General features: G+C 46.1%; 1 protein-coding gene across 1 annotated transcript in view; it reads left to right on the top strand.

Moving 5' to 3' along the window:
• The first annotated feature begins 1,933 nt into the window (after window positions 1-1,933).
• Window positions 1,934-25,943, top strand: part of LOC144168642 (uncharacterized) — a 43,223-nt gene continuing 19,213 nt past the window's right edge. The window contains exons 1-2 of the mRNA XM_077697587.1: window positions 1,934-2,198; window positions 6,516-8,182. Of these exons, the coding sequence (XP_077553713.1) occupies window positions 2,153-2,198; window positions 6,516-8,182 (1,713 nt within the window). The 5' untranslated portion in view covers window positions 1,934-2,152. The remainder of the gene's footprint in view (window positions 2,199-6,515; window positions 8,183-25,943) is intronic.

The raw sequence follows: 25,943 nt of genomic DNA, 5'->3' as shown, positions 1-25,943 counted from the left end.
CACTGCTTGATATTTTCAGCCAATTTCAGGGATTATTACTGTCAGAAAGGAAATCACAATTCATGTCCTTATAACAAAATTCAAACGCTGATGCAGAGTAATTACGAGTGGCACGTATTCTTTGATAGCAGTGATGCGCGATGACCATACCCCTTTTCCGCATCAAACGCGTGTCAAAAATCACGTTTTTGTTGCAAAAATGAAACCAAAACTGATTTTAAAAGGGAATTAAATTTCTAAACGAACTACTTGTTCCAGAAGCACCCGGAGCGATATGAAAAGGGGCTCCCAAGGTATTATTCAAATTGAACAATTTTGAATAGGCGCGGTAACGAAACAACTGCTAGTCGCGAGAATGGAGTATTTAGATTTTCGGCACCGTAACCTACCAATAGAGACCAACTTGTTTCCACCCTTTAGTGTCCCTTTAAGTGCTACGCACTAAAACAATGCCATAAAAGCGTTGGCAGACCGGGCGAGCGCGCGGAGGACAAATAGCAGACGAAAAGTGGGGGTTCGAAATCAGCGCCAGCCAGTGCAGCGGCGTCCTCGGGAACTACTAGAAGAAAAAAAAAATTGCGCGATTGCGCGGAATAAACTGGCCGTGCGTTTCTTTCATTTATGTGGCCGAGCATGATCCGGTCATGCTGTAAATAGGGAACCACGACCCGTTGTAGTGAACGTCGTTGGACCGAGGGCACCTCAAAGCAGGCCGAACCAAGCAATTTTCTTCTGATAGACTGGTATACTCCGTAGAGCAAGTGTCGTGACTATTGGCGAGGTACCCAGGAGTTCTCCGCTACTCAGCCTCCAGCGCTGCCGTCTGAGGACCGTCGCAAAGGGGCCCTCGTCGTCTGCTACAGAAGGTGCTAAGCTTTAGTACCACGCTGCATTTACTAATATAAACGCGAAATAAAAGTGATCTAGCACTTCAATAATCTTAAAACGGCGTTTATTCTGTCTGCCACGTTGCAGCTTTTATGGACAAGCAAACATGATGTGCTATTATTCGTGCGGTTCAGCATGTTATAACTACAAGGTCGCAAGTACTTTTTGACTCCCTTTAGGCTGCTTTCAACTTTTCTAAAGAAGGAAGAGAAATGGCGAACCTTACTTTCGTAGGCACGCCAAATAATACGTGGCCAAACTGGGGCCCGGGCGAGGGGCTCGTCTTCTTCTTCATTAAGTGCTCAGGCATTGTCCTTGTTCCATTAATTTCATGTGTAATAAATAAAGGTTTTAACTCCTAGGTAGTTTTTGTATGCCGTACACATGGATATTCGTCGCCAGCTGTAACAAGTTTAGGTCCCTGATTCCTTTAATTAACTTCGGAAGATCGGGTATAATTCAGCAAAGATGATGTCGGCACCGCTTGCTACGTGTCATCGCGAATGCCCTTGCATGACAGTTCCTTGCGTAGGATCGCCCATCTCGGAAGCCATATTTAATGTTGATTTTCTTTTTTTTTTTTTTCCCCAGCGGCGAGAAGGCTCTACCAGCACAATCAGAGCTATCCAACAACGCCGAAAAAAAATAATTCCCCAGGAAACAATACCTTTCATTCGATTGCGGAAAAAGCAGGGGAGTGCTATTTCAATACCGCTATTGGAAATAAAAAACAAGTTGTTATTTTATGCTGAAATATTAGCCATAATGGCCGAGGAATCATGAAAATTCTACCAGTAATGGCGAGACTGCCACGTATACGCAGATTTTTACGGAATATCACTCTGACAACCATATACTAGTTTCCGACGTTCTTTCAACGCGTAGTGCCCACTACATTAGATTTTGTTAAGTATGTGGTCAGCTAAACACACTACACTACCCAACCTCCGTAGCAGACGATGTGCCACTTTGCGACAGAACTGCGACTACAGCGCCACGTCGTCGCTGTGATGAAACTGGAAAGCATCGAACGATGTTGAGCGACACCACTTGCCCGACTGGCGTCTGGCCACTGCGCGAGCGCCACCGCTGCTCGAACTAATCGCCTTCAAAATGGTTGTTCCTTGCTCGCGGTGACCGAACAAGCTGCCGTAATTAATGCCCTCCGTGGGCTTCCAGTGGTAGCCTTCAGCAGGAACCAACCTTTAGTTAACCACTAACTAGAACACAAAGTTCGCGTGCCGTAACCATTAACAGCGTGGAAATGATCAAGCGCCCAGCTGATCGCTCGGGAGACTCGGCCGATTTGGGTAAGCAAGCCGACCTCCGATCAGCTGCGAAAATTGCTCTTGTGTGCTTTGTGAAACGATATTGTAGGTTATCGGCGAGACGTAAAGGATGCTTTAAGCCTCGCGGTTACTGATTTTACGCCAGATTTCTCTGCGAAGCGGAGCGCAGAACGTCGTTTCTGAGAGGTGTTGCGCTTCGCGACTCGAACGGTTTGGCGCCTTCATTTGTAAGTGAGCTGGCGTATGTTCATCTATTTTTTTTCCTTTCCTATTGTAGCGCTACGCATTGATTGTAGTACTGTGTCGCTATTTTGACTGTTGGAACATAGCTGGCGGCGTTACTCCTGGAATTCGATGGGCAGGTAGTGTACTTCCCAAAGCGTTGTGTTCAGCGCCAAACAGGATAAATACAAAACACAGACTCGCACGCTTACTCCATGCTTACGTCGCCGGCAAAACAAGTCGTGGGGTTTTCAGACGGTTGTGTTTTGGGTACTCAAAGTAATTTTCATAATTTTACAAGGGATGCGACTTTCAAAGGCGTATGGGTGGGTGGGAAGGCGGTGTTTTGAATGGTGAAGAGGACGTAGTCGTTTTCCTGCTTTGGTCATACTTTGCGAGTCGGTCCATTAGAGCCGTTGGCGCAGTGTACAGATGTATGAATGAACCTAGGTCATGGTCCCCCCACGCACCGGCCAATCCGTCTCCTGTAGTATTTTCACTGTAGTGCCAGTTTGATAGCCTGGAGAATCGTGTGAAATACTGAGCCACATCCGGATCCGTAAAGTTTGGTCAAAGTTGCGCCTTCTGGTCGTTCAGATCCTGTAAATTCGTATCTAGTTGTTGTTTTGGAGGTAATCGTGTAGTTTACTAAAACTTATACGAGTTGCATTTAGAAAACTGCGGACAAAGGTTTTAGGCAGCTTTCGCACCAGGGCGCTGAAACGGTGCGATACATTTCAGATTTTTCAGTGCACACCACACATCGCTTATGGGGGCTGGGGTCGAAACATTTGGCCACTTTTGATTTGATGCTCATAAAACAGGTCCCGGAATTTCAGAAAATCGCCAGGTCATGCACATAGAACTTTCACCTGAATCGCACATCATGCATCATTGTTAGTCTGAAAAACATACGTTTGTCTTGCTCATATTATCAGCCATTTTTGCAAAGACTACTTTTTTCAGTACGCCAAGTTGTAGTGAACTACTACTGTCATACGTCACTGCTTCATGTGCTGTTTCCTGCCATTTTGTCCGTTTTTTTTTTTTTTCTTCATGGCAGCCAGTGATTCCTGAGTGCTAAGAGATCACTTTGTTATTAGCCGAAAACATGACATGCCAGACCTTTTCAGAAAACCACATTCACGTAGTGAACCCAACAAATCGGAAGAACCATATTGTCTGCCCTTTGCAGTGACCAACCCTATGTGAATTTACAGGATTACATTCGCACCCCTTGGCCTTTCATTGGTTTTACGACTTTTACTTGACCAGTTGAAGTGGTGGCCGAAACGTTCGGGTACACTTATCTATTGATGACATGAGGGACCAGCAAAATGCGGGAGTCTGTTTTCCCCTTTTTCTAATTATGAACGCATTAGAATGAAGACAAGTATGTAATTAAAATTGTAAGCTTTTTGTTTTGTTTGCAGATGCCGGACCAAACTAAAGTGAGAAACTGAACCCTGCTGTTTCAAGTTTGTGACTAAGCGTACTTCAGAGTGAGAGGGGGTGATGAACTTTGGTGGGATTATACAGTAGCCGACCCGATTTTTCGGACCTGGAGGGGAATGAAAAATAGCCCAAATAAAATAAAAAATCTGAGTCATTACACCTACGGGACAGCTGGCAGTTCCTCAGGAAAGTCCGAACTATTCAGCAAATCCGAATTTTTGGAGTGTGAAAAAAATGGTTGGCTACTGTAGCTGTATTCTAGCAGACAAACATAGGTCTGTTACAACCCATTTGAGGCAAAAAACGAAAACGCCTTTTTGTCAGTATTCCGGCACACGTTAAAAAGATCTCCAGGTTGTATAATTTAGTCCCTGGCCCTGTACTGCGCCCCACTTCCTAGTGCAGGTGTAGTTGCTTCAACCAAAAAAGAAGAAAAAAAAAACACCTTTTTCCACCCCCTTCAGTTACACGCCATTTCATTGAAGTTTTGCTGAACCTAGTGAGGCTGCTCAAACAGCTGTGGAAGGGGAAGCTTCAAGTTATCTGTATCAAAACTGCAACTGCTAATTATCTGCGATGCTGGCATACGATTCTATAGTTTGTATTGGCATGGTAGTTGAATAGCACGAGCTAGTTGATGTACGGACAGTGGAAGGCAATTTTCAGGTGTATAACTCCACTATGAATCAACTAGAATAAGACATGATGCGAAAACTCGGCACAGTGGTTGAGTCATCTTAGCAGTCAAGTGTGCCGTGAATTCTTCAGGGATATGTGCATGCGAACGCAAATTACGGAGCTTTTGGTGTAGGTTGGTTTGCTGCTAACCGTATTTGTTGACAGATGGTGACAACACTTGCCAAAGATCCTTACAAACATGACCCTAGCAGGCTAGGTGTGAAAGATTCCAAAAGTATGAAGCTGCTGCATGAATTGTATGCTTGTGTTGCAAACGCTAGCAAAGCAAGGCCGTAGACTTCGACCTAAGCACTCTAGAAGAATACAGTAGGCGGGGGCTTATTCTCATAAATTGCACTGGAATAGGGTGTGCCGTAGAATTGCAGCATTTATTGGCATGATAAAATTTTGATTCTAAACGATGCCTGATGGGCATCGCTTCTGTGGTTGCAAAAGTGATGGGGGGGGTGCCACGAACTGTGCCGATATACACTCAAAAATTTGCTTTGAAGCTGAGGTCACCTGCGCATCTAAAAGGCAGATTTTAAAGTGTGTGCTATGTGGGGAAGTTAAATGAGCGTGCATGCTGTGTGGCAGAGCCACTTTCTTGCATTGCCAGTGAGGTTACGCAAAAAGAAAAGTTACGATAACGCGCAAGCACTCCTTAGGGTGTGATGAATACAAAAGCACTAGCACCCAGTCGGCAAATGTGTCCTGTGATTATCATCTTGCTTTTCCAATTGCATCTTTTTCTTCTCTCCATTACTATGACTGAGATGCTTCGCTAATCGGCCTTGCTAGTTATATTTCTGGGATGATTGTTATGTAGCCATGACGCTGTGTCTTATGACAAGTCAAGCAGTGTCACCCATTGTACATGTTGGCACCTACTAACGATGCTAGAGCTTAAAGTGTATCGTCAGGCCTCACTTCAGGCTGGCGCACACCCGCGTTTGCAATGCCATTTGCCATCTGTTGGGGTGGCACTGTACAACCGCAAGTGGATGTGTACTCACCTCGCATTTTGGAGGCCCTGGGTTTGATTTCCATGTCAACCCGAATTTATCAAACTTTCTTTGCAAAAAACTGGCGACTTTACTGTCTTTTTACACTGTCACCCATTTTGTGTGCCATTTTCAGCTTGCACAAGACACTGGATTTTTGGCCTAAAAGGTCAATTATGTGCGAACATTAACCGTAGGGTAGAGACATTTGTGGATGTTTGGAATGCCCTCGCAGAATCCCCTTTTGGAATAGCCGTGCGATATGATTGGGCGTCACATAACAAGCATGAAGCCAGGTATAAAAAAAGAAGTGCCCGGTGGCTTGTGTTAATAGTATAAAATTTAAGTTGAATAGAGATCATTGAGTAATCATTTAGCATATTGAGTAATAATAATGATGTTGGAATCATTTGACAAAGTATTACTAATTACATTGTAATGCTAATAATGCTGTCAACTATTGTCAGAGGAGATGAACAATCTGATATTGTCACATCACAGTATGGTAGCTGACCGTTTCTTCGGACTCCGAAAATTCGGACTTGCTGGATATTTCCAACTTTCCAGATGAATGAACCACCCATAACTGATCATGTCATTTCAGGTAATCATGGCAGTAGTGATGTTACTCCGTGTGGCAGCAAGTGCTTCCGGCAATAGCAAGAGAGAGACTTCATTTGCAGCCCCACTAAGACCTATTGGTAATCTCCCGTGAGAAGAACCACGGCCAGAAGAAATACACCTCTCCTCCACCCCTGGGGTGCAGCCATGTCATGCATCTGTGTAGTGTTCAGACTTATGCCTCGTAAGATTATTCGTGGAATGGGAGATTATTCATGTCTACTTATCCCAAAGGGAATATAGCCTCTACCTCGAATGTTCCATATCTTGCTGTTTAGCATTGTTCTTTTTTTTTTTTTTTTTTTGACAGCTTGAACTGCATTGGTAATAATTCTGATTTTGTGCTGCCATCTTGCAGCTCCTGCCAAGGCCTGCAAAGAAGACTGCCAAGAAGGCAGCAGCAGTGGGGCTACCACACCACCAACCCAGGTCTGCGGTGCACCAACCCCAGTTTCCAGTGAGCCAACAAGTGTTTCTACTGCGCCGGGTCAAGCCACCGGTGAATCAGATCAGGATGCCAGTGCACCAACCAAACTGGCTAGTCTGCAAAACCAAATTGCTCGAGCACTTGCCCAAAATGCCGGTGCACCGCAGGTTTCCCGTGCGCCGAATGAGGCTTCCAAGAAGGCACCAATTCAGGCACGCAGCACTCCGGATAAGGCTTCCCGCACACCAGCTCAAGTTTCCAGTGCACCAACTCACGTGACCGGAACACCAACTACTGCGAACAGCAAAGCTGCCAGTTCACCAGACCGCGATGTGTCAGACCAGCTGGATAGCCTGCGGAATCAGGTTGCCCGGGCGCTGGCCCAGGCTGCCAGCATGTCGGCTCAAGCTTCCAGTGCAGTGGGTCAGAATGCCAGCGGCCGCGCGGCAGCTGAATGGAGTGCCGGTGAAAACTCGCAAGCTGCCAAAGGAGGCTCCAAGCAAGCGCAGAAGCCAGCGCCGCCTAGGGTGCAGCACTGCTTTCATCCGCTTCCCCTCTTGCTCGCCCACAGGGGCCGGCCACGTGTGAAGCCAAGGGCGTACGGGCGGATGCCTCCGAGGGAAGACGGAAGTGACAGGGGTGAGCGGAAAGCTGGCAACGAAGTGTCGGTCGTCGTCGTCGAATCGAGCAGCGGCAGGGTGGTCCCTCCCAAGATTCCTTCGGCTGTCGTGGTTGAATCGGGCAGCAGTGGAGTAGGTTCTGCCAAGACTCCTCCGGTTGTGGTCGTTGAATCGGGTAGCAGCAGTGCCGGTTCTCCCAAGACTTCGCCGTTTGCAGAGCCGTACATCATCGATGAAGACTCCCTCGACGCCGCGGCCGAGGAAACGGTGACCACGAGCCGACAGGAGAGGATCCCGGGGAGCAAGTCGGGGCCCCAGATGTGCCCAGTGTGCAAGAAGATAATCAGCAACGCCAGCAACCTCCGCCAGCACTACAACATCTGCCACTCGTCCAACGAGCGGCCCTTTGCGTGCGAGGTCTGCGCGAAGCGCTTCAACACCGAGAGCAACCTGCGGCAGCACCGGCGGACCCACACGGGCGAGCGCCCCTTCCCGTGTCCCCACTGCGACCGCTGCTTTGGGACCTCCACCAACCTCAGGCAGCACGAGCGGACTCACACGGGCGAACGGCCGTTTGCGTGCACCGAGTGCCCCCGTGCCTTCCAGACGTCCAGCAACCTGAGGCAGCACATGCGGATACATTCCGGTGAACGGCCCTATCCGTGCCCCGAGTGCGGGAAGTGTTTCAGCTCGACGCCAAATCTCAAGCAGCACCGCAAGACTCACGAGAACCGCCGTCTTGAACAGACCCGACTGGCGCTGCTCCAGCAGCAGAACCACTTTGCAGCCCTGACGAAGATGATGGGAAGTGGCGAGGGTGGGCAGGGCATCAAGGAACCGGGCGAACTTGTGGGCAATGATTCCGATCGGCCGGACGCTGTCATTTATGTCGAAGTGGAAGAGAGGCAAGAGAGGGAAGTGTCCCCCAATGGCACTGAGCTGATTGTTGGGTACCAAAGTGTGGCCGATGGGAGCGCGTAAACGCTTTCGCCGTGCAAGTGTGCGACACAAATGGGCGCTTGTGGCAAAGACGGTTCACCTGTGTTCCTACTGCGGAGATGCTGTGCAGGTATAGCATAATCTGGGTAGTGAGACCTGCTGAAGAACCCTGTGCTGAACTATGCCTGATAACTTGTCTGGTTGTTTTGTCGTTCAGTTTGATGGACTTTTTTTTTTTTTTCTGTGTCGCTTTTGTGTTTGACTCCTCTGAAGAGTGAATTGACAAAGAAGTCTGGAGTTGTTGTAGCATGCCATCATCTGGTTTGTACCATGTTGTTTAAGATTGTGTACATACAAACCGCATTATTAGAGGAGGCATGAATATAAAGGCGTCAATGCCAGCAAGAAGTCCTAAATGTATTCATGACACATTTCTCTCATTGAGCGTGCTGCTTGCCTCCTTTTCCATATTAAGGTCAGGGTGGTGGTGAGAGCGTTGCCATGCGTTCACTAGACTCCAATTAAAAAAAAAATGGTCTGCATGAGTGAGGCAGGTAGTAGGTGAAAATACAGTAAACCTTTGCACTTGGAAATTCTTCTTACTGCTTTATCTGAAATTATTTGCATTCCCAATCCAATATATGCGTATTTACTGAATGCATTTAAAGGGACCATGAAAGCAAACTGCAACCTACTAGCATTGCGTAACTCGCTCAAACTCGACTAGCACTAAAAAAAGTTTTCACGAAAATGTTTTTAAAAAGCTAGACATTAGCAGTGAAGTAGTAGGCATACTAAACAGTTTGTTAACACCTCAGAATTTAAGTGAATCGAACTAGAGGCACCACTGCAACGGGGTTGCCATGTGCACGCTGTGGAGGTGCAGTCTCTGAACCTAACGGAATGGGCCAGAGCACGAAAAACTGGGAAATACATTCCTCGGTCTCGCAAATTTTTTGTGCACAAATTTTCTCCCGGAATGCTTAAATTAAATGAAAATATTGCGTCCTTTAGGCTGCTTTAGATGCAGGACTCGGGGTAAATTCCTTGGGCACTGACTGGTGCTCTGTAGAGCTCTCATTTTCTGCATTGCTCTGCGCATGAACATTTCAATACGGCAGACAAAATTTTCTGGCGTCAAAGCTATTTAAAAATCGCAGTGTCTAAAGTGCCGTCCGACGACATTTGAATATATAAGACTAGGCAAGCTCTGGCCAAAGCGTCTGTGGTTTTAGTGTAGAGGATCCGTTTTAGCTTCGTATGCCCATGGACAGAGGTTCGAAACCGGCTCGGCATCATTTTTTTTTTTGTTCATATTTAAATTGAACTATAATTTTTATGGCTTAGGTTAGTGTTGATGTTTAAATTATTTCTTTCTGTGCGTTAGGTCATGTTATGTTTAGGTTAGGTTTTTTGCCTTTACGTTATCTAGAGCGATGTAGTGCCAGACGCGGCATTTTTGTTATAAAACGCCGGTGGACGTCGATATAGTGGAATGCTTATAATGCCGTCAGACGGCACTCTAGGCACGGCCTTATATATTGGCGCAGCCTGCATTAGTGGTGCAAGGCTGGAAAAACGGCAGAGCTGGCGGCCCCTCTCCCTCCGTCGGAGACCCCGTTGTTGCACCCCGCATGGGTTTTCCAACTTGCCAACTTGCGCTGAAAGTTCTCCATGATTGGCAGGCCCGGATCGTTTTGTCCACAGCCTTTCACATCTCTCCCAAATTTGACCGCATTAGCATGTGCTAGAACCCGCGGCAACTGGCTTTGCAAACTCGGCGTCTGTGCTCCCCACTTCAGGCGCGAACGCACGTGAACTGGCGAGTAGAAGAGCACGCGAAAGATGATGCCACAAACGCTGGGCAGTGTTTTCTCAAAGGTTGAGCCGGCTGACGGTGGGTGCTCCTCACGAGGCACTCTGCATTTTTTTTTTGCGAGCTTTTCACATGGCACAAGCCCTCGTGCATGCTTGGCCGTCGCCAGGTGCTCCTCGGAAGGTGCACACTTATGTGCGCTCTTTTTTTTTTTCTTTTCGTTTTGTATTTTTTCCTGGTGGTGCTAAACAGTGGAACTAAGAGCTCAAACAGCTCTGCTGTTTATAACACTGAGGCAAAGGCACAATATCCCAGTATAGGAGAAAATTCGCTCCGGGATCAGCTTTGTTGGGCAGTTCAAAAACAAATTTAAAGAGATCCTTGAAAGCATCTTGATGGTTTCACTTGCTTGGCCACACCATAACTAGCAGCATGCCCTAAGAGCCACCTTATAAGTTAAGAATGGCCATGCCAGTTGGTGTTGTACACCAGAATTTCATCATTGAAGAAGGTTGTTTTTGGGCACCCAATGTTATCTTGCTTCACTGAGACGAGCACGGTAAACAGGCATTGCAGTATGAAATTTGCCTTTTACAAATTTATGTCACATTTTTCGAAGTTGGCTGTTGTACCTACCAACACCAAATAGCACACACTTTTAGAATTATCCAAAATGCAGCAGGGCAGACCTTGCTTAGAGCCAACCGTAATGAGTTGGTTGGTTGATTGATTGATTGTTGATTGATTATAAAGTTTAGCATGCTGATGCCTCACAGGCGATGAGGTGTACCATAGTGGAGGGCTCCAGATTAATTTTGACCACCTGGGCATCTTTAACGTGCGCCGAAATCTCGGACTCACGGATGTTTTTTTCCATTTCGCCTCCATCAGAAAAGCAGCTTTTTAGGTTTTTTTAATCTAAGCATCCCCTCACTTTGGGCAAGACGGTAGAAAAAAGGGGTGCTTAGAATCGAGTAAATACGGCAGAAAGGCACATGGAATCATGAAATTAATGTGCTTGGGAAGTTATGCTAAGTGCTTGTTTTAAAAGGCACAAAATTGAGCTTTCAAACATTTTTTCTTTTGCTACCATTAGTAATGTTACAGTAGGGTCCATTTCAGTTATAGTTGAATGGTTTTTTCAAGTGAACACGAAAGCTAGTTTCCCTTTCTACTATCAATGTCTATCACCACAACTAATGTCGAAAGTCTGATAGTACTGGTAGTACTGGTACAATAAGAGAAGCCATCATCCGGCCAACCGCTCTACCGCAGTGTAGGTCACAGCACTGTCCTGACTTAGTTAACGTCGTAGGTGGCCTTTCTGCAGGTTACACGACACACTTTTCGATGCCACAGAAGAGAAATAAGAGAAAGTGCCCACTTTAATTATATACTTCTGAACAGCCAGTGTCATTTGTTTTTAAACAAAGCTGAAAAAGCTAGGCTGTAATCATATATTCAGCCTCTGGGGTCCCTTGAACTCTCGATGCTAGCTGCCGCGTCAACAACTATGATGTCACACTAGTTCATAATGTGTTTTTATGCTCCCTTAGCGTCCAAAATGCCCATCTTTTTTTCCATTTCACGGTCGATATCGGCATTCTGTTTGTTCATGCCCAGGTTATCCAAGTTACTAGCTTACTAGCAATCCACAAAGTTAGCCGTGGGTCTTCACAGCCAACATCAGCAAATCGTTGGGAAGCATGATGCAAAGGAAATGGCATGTTTGAATGCACTTTCCTGGTTAACAAATGCACACAAATTGGTCTGGGGAACTCTAAGCATGTAATGCGCATTCCAGACTGTAAACCGATAAAATTTAACTATATTTGCTACGCACTTCAATGTCCCTTTAAAAAAAAAAAGGTCATCGAGGAAGCGCAATTGCTAATCTTGAGCTCTATTTCCCATTGCTCCTCTAACTGCTCCACACCACACTGAAGATGGAGTGGCGCTTCTGACTCTTCCACACTAATTGGTTTCAGCAGCACCACTTCGTCAAAGCAGCCACCATATTCTGTAAAAGAAAGGATCTATTCTAGCATGTTTACGGCGAAACCTATGATCTTTGTCTTGGTTTGCATTGCATCGAGTTTTTCACCGGATTTGGTAAGAATTTAAGAAGGCTGCAGTTTTTCTGACTCAAACTCTCACCTCACTAGCCTGGTTGGTAACCTTGAAGTGGCTCTGAAAGAAATTTCACATTTTTATGCCTTTCCCTGTGTTTGTCGAGCGATGAAAGATCCTTCGGTTGCATGAGGAATTAATAATGAAAAGAAATTCAACTGACTTTCATTTTAGATGCGACTGCTCGCATTCACTCGCCTTGTCCCTCCATACGGCGTTGTTGTTGTCCGTCCACACGCCTCCCCCATTCTCCTTGCCGCGCGAGCTGCGCTCTCCGCCGCTCACCCCCTCTCCTCTCCGATAGCGAACACTCTCTCGTGAGGGTCATTGGATTGGATTGGATTAAAGTGGATTGTGTTGCTTCATAGCCGCGGCAGGGGGTTCACGGCACGTTTCTAGCGATGGGAGAATCAACCTAACGGAAACAACAACGGAACCCCCTATGCGTCGCATCTACACAGGGGTTCCCGCGAGGGGAGGTGGGAGTAATTTTTTTGTTTTCCTTGGATGCAAAGTAAGCTGCCAGATGTATTCAAAACAGCAAAGAAGAGCAACCTTTTGAAAGTTTCCCATTTTTATTTCAATGCCAAGTGCAAACGCTAACTTTCTTGGGAGTTGCAACAAGCTCTGCCAGTCTTCATGAATGGCTTTTGATGCCAAAAAATTCAGTGGACAAAACCATTCTGCATAGCTACTCCCATAGTTAAAATTTTCCTATTTTCCAGCCACCTTCCCTCAATTGCAGAATATTTGTTGTTCAAGCATGTTGACTGTATTTACACCTACCAAGCCAGCCCGACAGCTCGGCTAACATCGCTGGTCTTCATTAAATTTATTCTCTCTCTCTCTCTCATCTACGCAAGCTCGTTTCTTTTGTCAATGTCTAGGACATGAAATGCTTAGAATTTGTGACGAACACACATGCAGATAGGCATCCATATTTGTTCTGTTTTGTTTTTTTTACTGTCGCCAAAGTGGTAAAGATTACTAGTGTTCACACCATTTTCATACTTGTGTAAACACACTATGCAGGCTTGATTTGTGCCTTTTATGTGTATCGTATTTGAAGCTATGTTGCATCTCTGCTTAAAACGTGACATGTTTTTCTTCTGGTCATTGTAAATATTTCATGTCGAACTGAAAGCCGTGTGAATGTACGGGCTTTCGAAAAGATGAACATGCAAAATACAAATGCCTCCACTTATACCATGGTTTCTGTTGTCGTGGTGTTCAAACACTCGGTAAATATTAGTTGCATCTAGCTGACATCTAGCACATCGAGTGCTTGTTAATGCACTTATATCAGGACAACACTCCGTTCTGTCAAGCTAGTTCTTTAGAGTTTGTAGGCCCTGTTTGAAACGTTCATTGCCGTGATGTCTATAAACAAAGGTCATTCGAAATGGCAGCGTAAATGTCAAACCAATGTCAAGGGTTGGAAAAAAGTAGGTATTCAAGAATAATGCAAGATTAAGCATGCTGACTGAGCTTAAGCGTGGGGCAGTTGGTCAATCCCCAATACAAGTGCAATCTCTGTTTTTTTTAGGAATTGTAAAGGTAGGCATAATGAATCTAATGTTTGCAACCACTGGTGTATACAGGGGGGGGGGGGGCTTAAATTTTAATCTTGGGGGAAGTGGAGGAAAAGGGGGCACTATTACATGGGGACTATCAACACCCCTATTTTCATCACAAGCAGTGCACCAGCTTGCGCAGCTCAGATGTAAGTACTTGCCACAATGAGCAGCCAATTTGTGGCACTCCTGCAGAAAGCCAGGAGAAAAATCAACTACCCCTCTGTCAAATTGGCAATGATGGGGGAATGCGAGGCTTCCCCAAATCTACTCCAAAACCAAATGAACCAGCCCAGAAGCTACCGGACTTTATTTATTGATGATGATTAGTGTGGTGATTGCGCCATACCAAGTTATGTGTATTTTAAGGTGGTGTGATGTGGGTCCACTCGCTACTGATACGGGCATTCCGTGACTTTCCCCATCATTCAACCATTTTCGTCATTAAACAGAGGGGTGCATCCAAGTCCAAAGGTTCTTAGACCATGGCGGGATGGCACAGTCGGATAAACGTCTGCTTCCATAACAGGAGGGACCCAGGTCTGATTTCGACAACAGGAAGCATTTCAACTTTTCTTTACTTTAACCACTATCATCATCATCGCCAGAGAAAGTCGGCTTTCCTGCAGTGCATTGTGGGTGGACTATAGACGCCATCATCATTGACAGGCTGAAAGCTTCGCTTTAAAACCAACTTAAATATTTTGTAGAGCATACTTACTCCACCTGAGATTTTGAGTCTTAAAGTTTGTTGCGACTTCTTACTTTGTTTTGTCTCTCTATTTTGGTTTAAATTCCCCGCCTTTATTTTATCATATACCGCCTTGCACTGCTCCCTTTTTCAAAATTGAATCTTGCATATGCCACTGCTGCAACTGAAGATTCAATAAGAAGGTGTTCGCAGCCTTTCCAATTAACGTACTGCCCAAATGAAAGGCATGCATAATCTTCATCTAAGATTAAACACATACGACAAAAACTAGACCTCCCATAAAGAGTTCAATGTGTGCTTAGAAATGCAAACTCTAAGCTAACCTCGCACCAGTGCCAAGTGACGCAGCAGTGACTTGCAACATGCCAACTGCTCCCAATTGTGTGAGTGTGACAGTACGCTAGTGCCTGTCCAAATGCTGTCCTGTCATGGCCAAGAACTATACGTCACTGGCTTAACAAAAGAGTCCTGTTCACAGAAACCTGTCTGATTGGTGTACAGTCGCCACAAGTCGCCAAAATGTGGTACACCACATGTGTGGCCTGACAAGTTTATATGTTTCTTTCTAACTTTTTTTCGAGTTTAATATTTCCAGCCATCTTTTGGCAGCATAGACAGGAGTGGACACAAATGGGTGTATGAAACAGTATAAAAAATGCCCCCATACGCTTTTCATGGATTTGTTAACCAGCGAAACTAAAGAGCGGCCAGCGCTTGCCTTTGCCACGTTGATGCTGCTCCGCCCACACTGCCGCCGCCCCTGCCCGCCATTGTTGCTTGAGCTGTACTTCAAGCAATAGCTCGCTGCATATTTCCTCTGCTGTGTGAGAGACTCTTTCGCTTCGTCCGATGCGCTGCTCCCGCTTGCCAGTGTGGCCACACTATCTATAGGTGGTATTCATCGAAAAGTTTAGCTGTCAATTTCTTTGCTTGGCAACACTGGAAACGGCCACGGACATGGCCGATGTGCCACAGATATGGCGCGGCTTGTGCCACTGCACCCGCACGTCGAAGAAAAAAAAACTCCGGCGTGCGTCGTCTGCTCCGTTTCAACCCGATTCTCAATGGTGGTGTCAACAGAGATGTTATTTATCACACTCACATTGGACTCGAGGCATTTTTTGCGTTCGGTGGGGTAGAGCTTGGAACGTCCGACACAAATCATGTGCTTAGCACGGACAAGTATTGCCATCCCGTGGAGCCCGACGTAACCAGTGACGGTGCACTCGCATGGTTGCCTGCATATGTGCCCCGCCAGTGAATACGAGCTATAAAACGAGCCAATCTCTCTCTGCTTACTTCTAACTCCTTTCCAATGTGTTTTTTCGCACATGTGCATGGTGATGCACCGGAGGAGTTTTCTGTGTACACAAGACTGCTGGGTTTCCCTTTTGGCTGGCCATAGAAAGTGTCGCTTTGAAAGCAGAATATCAACAGTAAAGAAATGTATAACAAGAAGGTACTTCAAGCGCATGTGCAAGTTCATGCGGAGAAGATGCAAACAATGTTGATGGCATGCATACGTGATACTGCCTTTAAACATTACGTGTTATGTTATGCTCAAGGGGAATGAGTTTCTATACTAGTAACTAATCTGGGACACTTTCTATGTCGTCTTCAGACTGAGGTTCCAGATCAGTTCGTGTTTTTGTTCTTACCCATGTTAACATCTTGCATAGTACCTAGCATGCAAAACCTTTCAGCGGATCACAAAAACACGGGGCAAAAATTGCTGAAAGGCATTTGAACTCAAAAGATATGGGCTAGGTAAAGTGGCTTACAAAGTTTAGGGGGGAGCTAGGGGGAACTTGGTTCGGTCACTGGGACATCACTTACCTGTCAGCACTTTCGAATCTTCTACTGCTCTTGAGATGGCAGGCAAGGTTTGTCATCCCTTGAAATTGGCACAGTGCGCTTTCCCTGCTTGGCGCAGCCCATGTTCCTTTCCCAGCATCATTTCTGCATGACCAGGCTTTTTTTACATTCACCACCACCTTATTACTTACCATATTCTTGGTTGGTTTTCTCTATGATGGGTCAAGATTCTTGGTAACCTTTTTTACAATCTCGGTCAACTCGAGCATGAAAAACATTACTCTATCGCATGCAGCATTTTAGCAAAGCGTAGAAGAATTTCCAGGCTTCTTTCGATACTCTTGTGCAATACTTCTACTCTCTGCTGGCAGCCTTTGGTGTAGGGGATGGTGGCATTTCATCCTCCTCTTCCACTCAGCAGTTGATGGGCAGATCCTGCAAACTTGCCTACTCAAGACAAGTAACCAATTGAAGCCAAGTTGGCCGTCTTCGCATCACGTGAAGTGAACTGGAGGATCATGCTATCAAGCAAAGGACTTTATTAGGAGGCATGCTGCCAGTGAGCTGCGTCTTTACCTACCAGGTGAACGTGCTTAGGTCGGCGACATCCACATTCCAACTGTCGTCTCAAGCCCAGCTCAGCGTCCACACCCTTATATCGTACGGACTTCCAAGGTTTGGTGCAAGGCAACCGCATTAATTCCACTTCGATTTCCCTTCCAGCAACAGGTTTAAGTGCCAGCCTAGTAGTTGGCCCTAGTGGTCACTGGTAATGATCCAGCATGCCCTTCAGCAATGCAACCACAGCCAAGCTTCTGAACACAGAATGTGGCCTGTGTTGCACCACCAATTGTGCACAAGCCTTCAGAGTGTGTTTTACATTATTGCTGAGCTACTTGAAAGTCGGCAAGGCTGTACTTGTAAGGGGGGATGTGCATACGACGTCTTACATAGTGTCAGGGTGACCACCGTCGTGCTATGTGGTGCTAATAAAGCAAGCTGGCCATCGCTCAAGGCACGGCAAAAGCATTGCTAAAGTTAGGGCAAGCATTAGGTAGAACTGGGCTAGGTTTATCGAAATTCTGTCATCAAATATTGAATTCTTTTACATAGAATGAATTACCTAACATTAATGAACGCTGCACGGACGTGCAGCGTTTTTTGTTACGTGCGTCATTTTTACGATTTCTTCTGATGCAGAGAATGGAGTTTAGATTGTGCGTATCAAATTTTTGCTACTTTGGTGCTCGCACTTTTAAAATAAAGAGTACAAGAAAAACCTACGAAGAAAGAAAAAAAGGGATTGCAGCGTATATGCAACTTCAAAACGCTAAACCATTTCTGAAGCGTCCGTGTAAATGTATTCGATGTGACACTACTGTCCTTTGTGATCTGTTTATCGCTGGTGCGTATGCCAAAAGCCTTGGATATGAACATCGCCATCCTTTGTGGGCAGATGCAAAGCAGGAATTTGACCGCATTATGTGTCTTATACTGTGAGCATGTCTCTGCACGTGTCAAGAGCGAACTTGGTATTCGGATAAGGCTCTACATGTGGAGATAAGGGAGGTAAGGTTGGTGTTCTAATTCACTGTAGTTGTGAGATCATATAAAGTGTCCAATATTAGAAATTGATTCTTGTGGCGAATATTTAACGATTTGCACTGAAGACGCTAATAATAGTTTGACTGCAAAAAATAAAAAATTATCCGACATTGTGCCCTGCCTGTGCCCTGTGGTTCCAAATAACCACGAGGTGAGCAGAAGGAACTCGACCCTTAGTAGCCTTACCAAGAATAAGGAAGACTAACAGCGGCGCCAACGCCATGTTCATTGTAAGTAGGAAAAAATAACATCCCCAAAAGTTATATTTCGTGGGTGAAGCTGTCAGTTTTCCCTCTGGAAGCCTACAGTCTGAGCAGTCTCTTGGGGTAGTGAATTCAGCATACCAAATTCCTGATTTACCGACTCAGCCAACCTCCAAACGTTTCTTTGCTGCAAGTCTGCACACATTACACTACCTAGGCAGCTATTCAGAAATGTGATTCAAAAGAGGCTGCTTTAAGGTGCCTTCATTCTGCTCTGTGCCAAGGCGCCCATGAATAACTCGTGGCAGAAATAAGCTTTACAACCAGGCTGCCATAGCGTTGTATTTCAGTGGCTTACATGTGTGTGGATCTGGCTGATTGATCTGACTACCTGCGTGCATTAATGCCATGTACTGATGCTGTTATAGGTCTGCGCACACAAATGCGGACACATTTGAATTGAATAAATGCTCCACACTTTACCTTACTACTGGATGCTCAACTTCCTCATGCACCCGCTTGGTCTGAGGTAACCTTACTGTGTCACCTGGGGCTTTCTACCTCATTGGAACTGCAGGCTACCGAGCCCCTTTTGTGTGCCCGCACCAGTTTACAACTGCCGGCCGTTCTTCAATGCATCCCTTCCGCCTCTACTGTCGCTGCCTTAGTCAACAGAACAGTGCTGAGGGAATGAGGGCGGGCGGTGAAATTTTCATCGCAAACATTGAAGCCGCCCAATTTTAATGCCACCTAGAATGGAAAGCAAAACAAGAAGTTCATTCCTGTACACATTTAAAACATTACACATGCCGTTTTCTCGTCTTCCCAGCTCCTGTGGGCCTTCCAGAGGACGTTTCAAACCTCATAACCAAAAGCGTTTCTCGGCTTTTCTGCACAGCAGTGGCCTGATTTCCAGGCGAACATCCCACCGGCTGGTTCCTCTTTTCCCCAACCTTTCTCACTCTTTCGCGGGGCTCAGCTCGGTCACTCAGCCTACATATCACTCTTCCTGTTTGGGTTGAAAGGGAAGAGCCGCCAACCTTTCCGAATCTTGAGGAATAACAGATGTAAGAGGTACCCTTCCTGGCTCCTTCTGCTTCAACAGCATGCACGCACACACCTGCGCCGCTTCGGCACTGCCCATGATGAAATGCTGCCAAGACTAAAGCATTACAGGGGGGGGGGGTGTAAAGAAGAACGTGGCACATAGCTTAAATTACAAATTGCACTTTGTATTATTTCACATTCACCATGCGGCCTTTCCGGTCCTCCAGGTTTTTTCGTGGCCAGTAACTGATACTTTTTGCTCGAATAAATTGCCTTCAGCAGTTCTTTATTTTTGCCAATGTGTCTGTAGTACCGATCGCACAAAATCTGCAGATTCACCTTCGTTGCATTGAGTGTGGTCAAATAAAGGTGCGCCTTCTCTGCAGTCCACATCATATTCATCAAGGGAAACACACTTTGCACTGGTGTGTTTGTGACTCGCAAGCACATGGCGTACTCGTCGATTGTCTTGATATTGTTGCGACGCTCGAAGTGCCGAAACACTTCCACCGACGTACCCCTCCTCAAATGCAAAAGGGGGTGTTGAATGGCCCGTTGGTACACTGTAACTTCACGAAAACAGCTCAGACGTTGGGACTAATGAAGAAACACACGATACAGGCACTGTGTTGTGTGTTTCCTGCTAAGTCTCGCCGTCTGCGCTGTTTTCTTGAAGTTCCTCAAATGGTTTCTTTTGGCTATTCCATTCCCCCAGCTTTTCACTTTTGGCCCAAGGCAGGTCAAAACACCGTCCCAGAAGCAGGCTGCCGGCACACCGGGACCACAGCTGCAAAAGCGGGACATGTACCGCCGCCAGGATGTCTGGCCTCTTTAATGCCTCGTTTTGCATGCTGCTGCGCGAAGATCATACCACCAGCGACATCCGAGTGAGTGCGAACATGTGTGGTGGAGAGAAGATACCCCCTTGTTACGGCGAAGTTTTTTTGTCATGCATCATCACATTTCATCAAAACACATTTTCTATTAATTAAGGGTTTGGTTCATCTGCACCACGTGAACTGGTTCAGGCAGTACAGCATTTATTGTAGCAGGAGCAAGGTTTCGTACCTATCAATGCCTAGCAAGAGTGCAGGAAGGGGCCATCACTAATTTTGAAGATTACGTCCATCTAAAACATAATTGGAATTCCAGTTTTTGTGAATCTCGTCAATTTGAGGTAACATTAACTATAGCTTCAGATGCAGAGTCCCCAAACTCAACTTTTATATGCACCGAGCTGGTCTCGCCTTCTCCGCCCGATGTGCTGTTTGCGGTGAACATGAGACTACAGAGCCCTTCCTATTGCACTGCCGCGGTTTTTATATGATGAGGCAACGTCCCCTTGCCGTGCCATTGTCTTCCTATTTCCATGCCCGTACTACTATCGTTTGGGGCCACATCACGGCTGCGGCCATTCATGCATATGTAAATGTTTTTCCAATCCAATCCATGCATATGTGGTGGTGGTGGTGCCAGACGATATGGCTCATGCCCACTCAGGGGGATTGGCCAGGAAAGGGACGCTCACCGAGAAACTATATACTATCCGCGACAAGGTGCCCGCCCTGTTAGCTTTGATTCTTGCATGTACCTTTTCCGGCACAAAAAGCTCATTTTTCTATTCCAGAGTCTACTTTCGATTCTCAACCAATTCTATTTTGTAACAATGCGCTCTTTCTGCATACAAATTGCTAGGTTTATAATTTTTCCTTGTTTCAGGCGGGCGCACTGGGCCTCCCCACGCCCGATTCCTGGCCAATCCTCCGCGTGGGTATGTTCCATCCCTCCAAAAACGACTTCGCCATTCGTTGTGGTGCAGCTCGCGGCACACTAACTGCGCTCTTATATAATGGCCCCTACCTACAAAACCATAGTTCGATTCACCGGCGGTGCAAACGAGGACAGGACGAGTTCACGACTTTCCCTGCGCTCCAAGCCAGAGCAGCCAGAGCATGCGTAAAAGCAGCCGAAAAAACTGCTGATCTGGTTGCGTTGTTTGCGCTGTATGAAGGAACCAGCGCTGAACCGTTGTAAACCAGAGCTCTTTTTTTCTATTACTCTGACGTGAACTAGTACAGGAGGTGCAGACTGAACTGATAAAATTAAGAATTGATTTGAGAATTCGAGCGCCGCCAGTTCAGAACTTCTGAACCGCTGCAACTTCCTGCTCGCAATGCATCGCTCGCATCAGTAGTCAGTAGTGCCAGTGCTTTCAGGTAGGTTAAAACAAATTAGCTGCATCAAAATAAAGTACCACTTTATTTTGATGCAGGTTATACAATGTTTGAAATATTTTGACGGAAGCCGCAAAATCGTCAAAATAATCAAGTTTATTACGAAACTAAACTAATCGAACACTTTCTCTGCGGCCGAATCTGCATGCCCGCTTCGACCAAAGGGCATTGTTGGTTTTCACGACAAATTTAGGCCTGGATAGGTGGTAGCCACACTGGTGGCAACGTTTTTTTTTCGAGTCGTAATCTTCGCACTTCTCGAAGTCTTGCGGCCACCATCAGACACCTCCAATAAACTTCAACGAAAGGTGGGTAATTTAAATCTTACCACAAGACGTCTGAGCACAAGGGCGAAGCTGGAAGGGCGAAAAAACGCCCTTGCCAGGCCTTTTTCCGCCCGTCGCCGCGAGCTGCCCAAGCGATGTCTTTTGGGGGCCCATTGTTGTTTTCATTCAAATATTTTTTAGTACAGTCTGGGTTCCGCGTGGCGTTAGGAGTCCCTAGTAGTGATTGAATGTACCCAGAAAGTGTTTATACATGAAATATCCATGTTCCAGTGGTTCAACGTTTCATGCGGGTGGCGTGGATTTAACAGGCACCAAAGCGGCAGTTGAGGTTGGCCGAAACGTTAGGCGCTGCTGCTGTTGGGCTTGCGATTTTAAACGTGCTAGCCACGAGCTTTGTGGTTTGACGCGCGATTAGCGTTTGAAAATTGCTAGGGGTCGGAACTTTGAAGTGAACGTTTTGTTAGGTTTGTGTTTAGGCCTAAGGACGCCGGACGTTGGTAACACGCGATTGTTGCGTCAGATCGTTCATTTGGCTCCTCTAGACAAGACACGGATGCGTTTGCGATCGTGCGGCGATTTGAAGCACGCGTTTGTGGGCGCGATCTGTAGCGTTGATATTTACCGCTCTTTGGCAGCCAGTACAGCGAGACGTCAACAACGAAAAAAAAAAGCTTCCCCCGATGCCAATGGAAGCGATCGGCATGGTTAGACCATACAGGTAGCCGCGGCGTAGTGCCTTCCAACCAGGGATTCAAATTACCGTCCTGTGTGTTGAGACACATGGAATCGTCATCAGTCCCCACTCGTCCGCGTTTTGCACGGGACGCGATTTGGCATTCAAATTTGAAAATAATTTCTGTGGGCCTCTCTATCTCAATCCAGGAAATCCACGGCTGGGGACTTGAGGATGCCGATTGGCTTTATTTAATAGTGGACTGTCCAAATATAACGTCAGAATTAAAAAAAAAAGGAGCGGGAGAGCATTACAATCCAGCAACCCTCATTGGAAACACTGATGGAAGGGTTCGAAAAAATGCGGGAGCTAGAACTAACAGCACTTACTGAGTATTAAAAATGCATGCGCAGGAATTTATTAAGAGGATTACAAAGGGGCTTTTATAGCTGCCATTTCTTCCTCGGTTGTTTCAATATTTATTTATTATGCCGTCAGGGCCCAAAGGCATTACAGAGGGGAGTGGGCAATACACAAATACAGCGAGTGAAATTAGAGGCAATATGTAGCACAAACATTTCCTAATTATACAATGTTAGCTAGGTAACAAAGCAAATAAGCACAGTAAGCAGTAATATCTCGTCCTCATCGGAGTAATTTGGGTCTTGCCTTAGCTGGTGTCCCAAACTCTCGATACCCGATCAGGAAAAATGGTGATTGGCATTAGCATCAGCATGAACATCAAGAGTCGTTCCCACAATAAATCAAAAGAAATGGATATACTGCATTGTGGCCAAGCATGGTGTCGGTGAAATTTTGGGGTGAGTTTAATGCGCCGAAGCTACATACACCTGGCCACATACAAGGCACACTGTAAAGGGCCGTAAATTATAGGCGTGAACATCTTTGAAAGGGCCATGCAGACAAAATACAAGTTCGTTTTATTTGACAGATTTCGTGTTGTATAGTGGCCCCAGCGCTTGTGTGGCAGCAAGAGATGCCGTCTTCACTGAAAAGTGAATCAATTTAGGTTAAAATCGTAACTGCGCGTACTCAAACGAACTTCCACTGCGTCATTCGGCTCTGCAGCCTTGTTTGCCGTCAGTCCTCTCAGATGACGCTACCATACAGCACCACTGACTGTTTTCCGCCGTTGCTTTGTTTTTGACCGTATATGCACCTGGCTTTTTTTTTTGTTAAAGTAGAAAGTAATCGTTTCATGAAACATGAGGTATCCTCGACAAACAGGGTCATGTAAGACAACGTAGCTTACGCCAGTCGGCCAGTGTCGTGTAAGACAACTCCAAAGCGGCGGAGGGGTGTGCAGCTAAAATAAGCATATAGTGCGCCCAGTACCAACAGCAGTGCGCATCAATACTTATATGCTTACATGTATTTTCGCAACTTGCATTGTTTACTGCACCATTTTTACTGCTGTAAAATGAATATGCATTACATTTAAGCGCAAATAGCTCGCTCGGCAAACTTATAAGCCCTGCCTAATTTGCGTTTGCTTTTTCCGGCTTCAGCCAATCGCACAGCTGTGCATATGACATCATAGGTTCTGTTGCGGAAAATGAGCTAGTGGGTCACATGGCCATTCCCGTTTTTCTTAATTATGTAGCTTATTTGAGCAAAGTGTGCATTAAAAGTGGTGTCAGTATGATGCTAACGAGGCAATCTTTCGAATGAACCAAACTTTTTTTTTTTTTCTGCATGCCCCCCTCCCCCCATCTTTAAGGTGTGCTTAAATCTGGGTGTTCAGGCGTTTTCATTTTTTGCCTCCATCAGAACACCAGCCACCACAGCCGGGATTGAACCCACATCCTTAGGCTCAGCTACACAAGCGTAGTGTAGGTCAAAACGGAGCAGAGCGCATGCTTTGCACGTAAATAGTGATCGGCTGAAGCACCTCAATCACATGGTGTCCTCAAACTTTCTCATTAAACGGCCATTTAGGTAACCAGAAATACATAATTGGGGCCTGTTGCATAGCAAATGCACACCAGTTACTGGTTCTCTTTTTTTCAATTTTGAAACTCGTTTCGAATAAATTCGTTCGCTGCCATATGACTGTTTCTAGCAGTGAATTTTTCTCTGTGTTTGCTTGTCTGGTTGCACAGTGGCTAAGGCAAGGTACTACGCACACTTCCCAGCCACGGCGGCTGAATTCCTGATGGCGGCAAAGTACGAAAATGCCTGCGTGTGCGAGAACCCCAGGCAAGCAAAATCAACCGACCCCCTCCACTGCAATGCGGCTTGCAGGCTGGCTGTGGGTCTGGCATAACGGCCACATGTTGGATTTTTTGCTTGCTATGCGGGCTCATTGTGGGCAGAACAATCTTTCAACAGGTCGTAGCATTTTGGTTACGTGCGAAGCACGACTCGAGGAAACAGTACTGACTGAAAGGAGCCACATGTCATTCCTCCTCGAGTTGTACTTGGCGCTTAAACAAAATCCTACAAATAAGTACCAACTAGCCCGCTTAGACGCCTTAATTGAGTTTTAACGGGTGTCTGCAAAAGTCTGGCAAAGTGCCTTTGGAATTTGCATTGAGCATGTTTGTGGAAACTTGTCTTGTACAGCGAGTGCTTTCATTTTTGTGTATGGTTCCATTGGGTAAATGCATAGCATTAAATCGGTAATAAGGGGTGCATTTTGACATTTACTTTGTAGGCATCTCTTAGGCTCACTTTTCACACCAAGGGCGGGTGTCCTTGAAGTTGAACTCAATTATACAATTCTATCACATGATAGTTTGACCTTGACAGTGGGCTCCAGTTTCTTAAAGGAGTACTGACACGAAATTTCAAAGCTGTGATAACTATGTAAAATGCTTCCTTTTTATCAGGAGATATCTCCCAGCAAATTTCAACAGCAACAGTTCAGCGAAACATATTTAAAATCCATTTTAATCTTTGCCCGCACGAGAAAGCCCAGAGCGGGCCGACACGACATCATGTGCTACTTGCCCCAAACTGCCGACGTCGGGGCTCCCGTGACAAAGCCGACGCGCTGGCTGTGGTTGGCGCGCGCTGCTGGGGTGTGTACACGTCATGGTTTTGGGACTGACGTCATGCTGCCCGGGCCTGTGGGGACGGCGAAGACCTCGGCCGGTCTGGGCGCGCGCGTGCGCTCGCTCGCGCGCGCTTCCAGAGAGGCAGCGATGCGGCAAGAATGGTGACGCCATGTGATACATCCTGTTATGGCGGCCGCTCGGCGTTTTTCAGTCGAAACCGAAACTGGCACGAATAAACGACGCCGTAAATGAATGTTTCCGCTGCGCTTGACCGTCTAATCAGTCATTGTATGATTAGTGGGCCGGTAGGCACGCATAGCAGCGAAAAAAACGTAACACGAAAATTTCGTGTCAGTACTCCTTTAAGGACACTTCGCCCATTGATAATGAATTACGCAATATTCCCAGCTAGTTCTTAAAACACAACTCTGTCCTCTACATCGCTGTCCTGCTTGCAGTTTTGATCATGTAGCTTGTTTAAAAGTTCTCTGAAATTTAGGGTGTTGTAACTTGTGGTGTGGTGTGTTGGAACTGTGTAGACGAGAAATCGAGTTCAGTTTCTTTTCCAAAGGAATTTGTAAGAACGAAAAATCCGAGGGCAAATGATCGACACAGGTATACACTAGCTAGCAAGCACGTGCTGTAAGCATCACAGGGTGTTTCACGTAACTTGGAGCAAGAAAC

This window comes from Haemaphysalis longicornis, unplaced genomic scaffold, assembly GCF_048455015.1.
Source record: "Haemaphysalis longicornis isolate Haplotype H1 unplaced genomic scaffold, Haemaphysalis longicornis Haplotype H1 scaffold_2, whole genome shotgun sequence".
Taxonomy (NCBI): Eukaryota; Metazoa; Arthropoda; class Arachnida; order Ixodida; family Ixodidae; genus Haemaphysalis; species Haemaphysalis longicornis.
The sequence above is the reverse complement of the archived record's forward strand: the minus strand, read 5'-3'. Positions and strand labels throughout refer to the sequence as shown.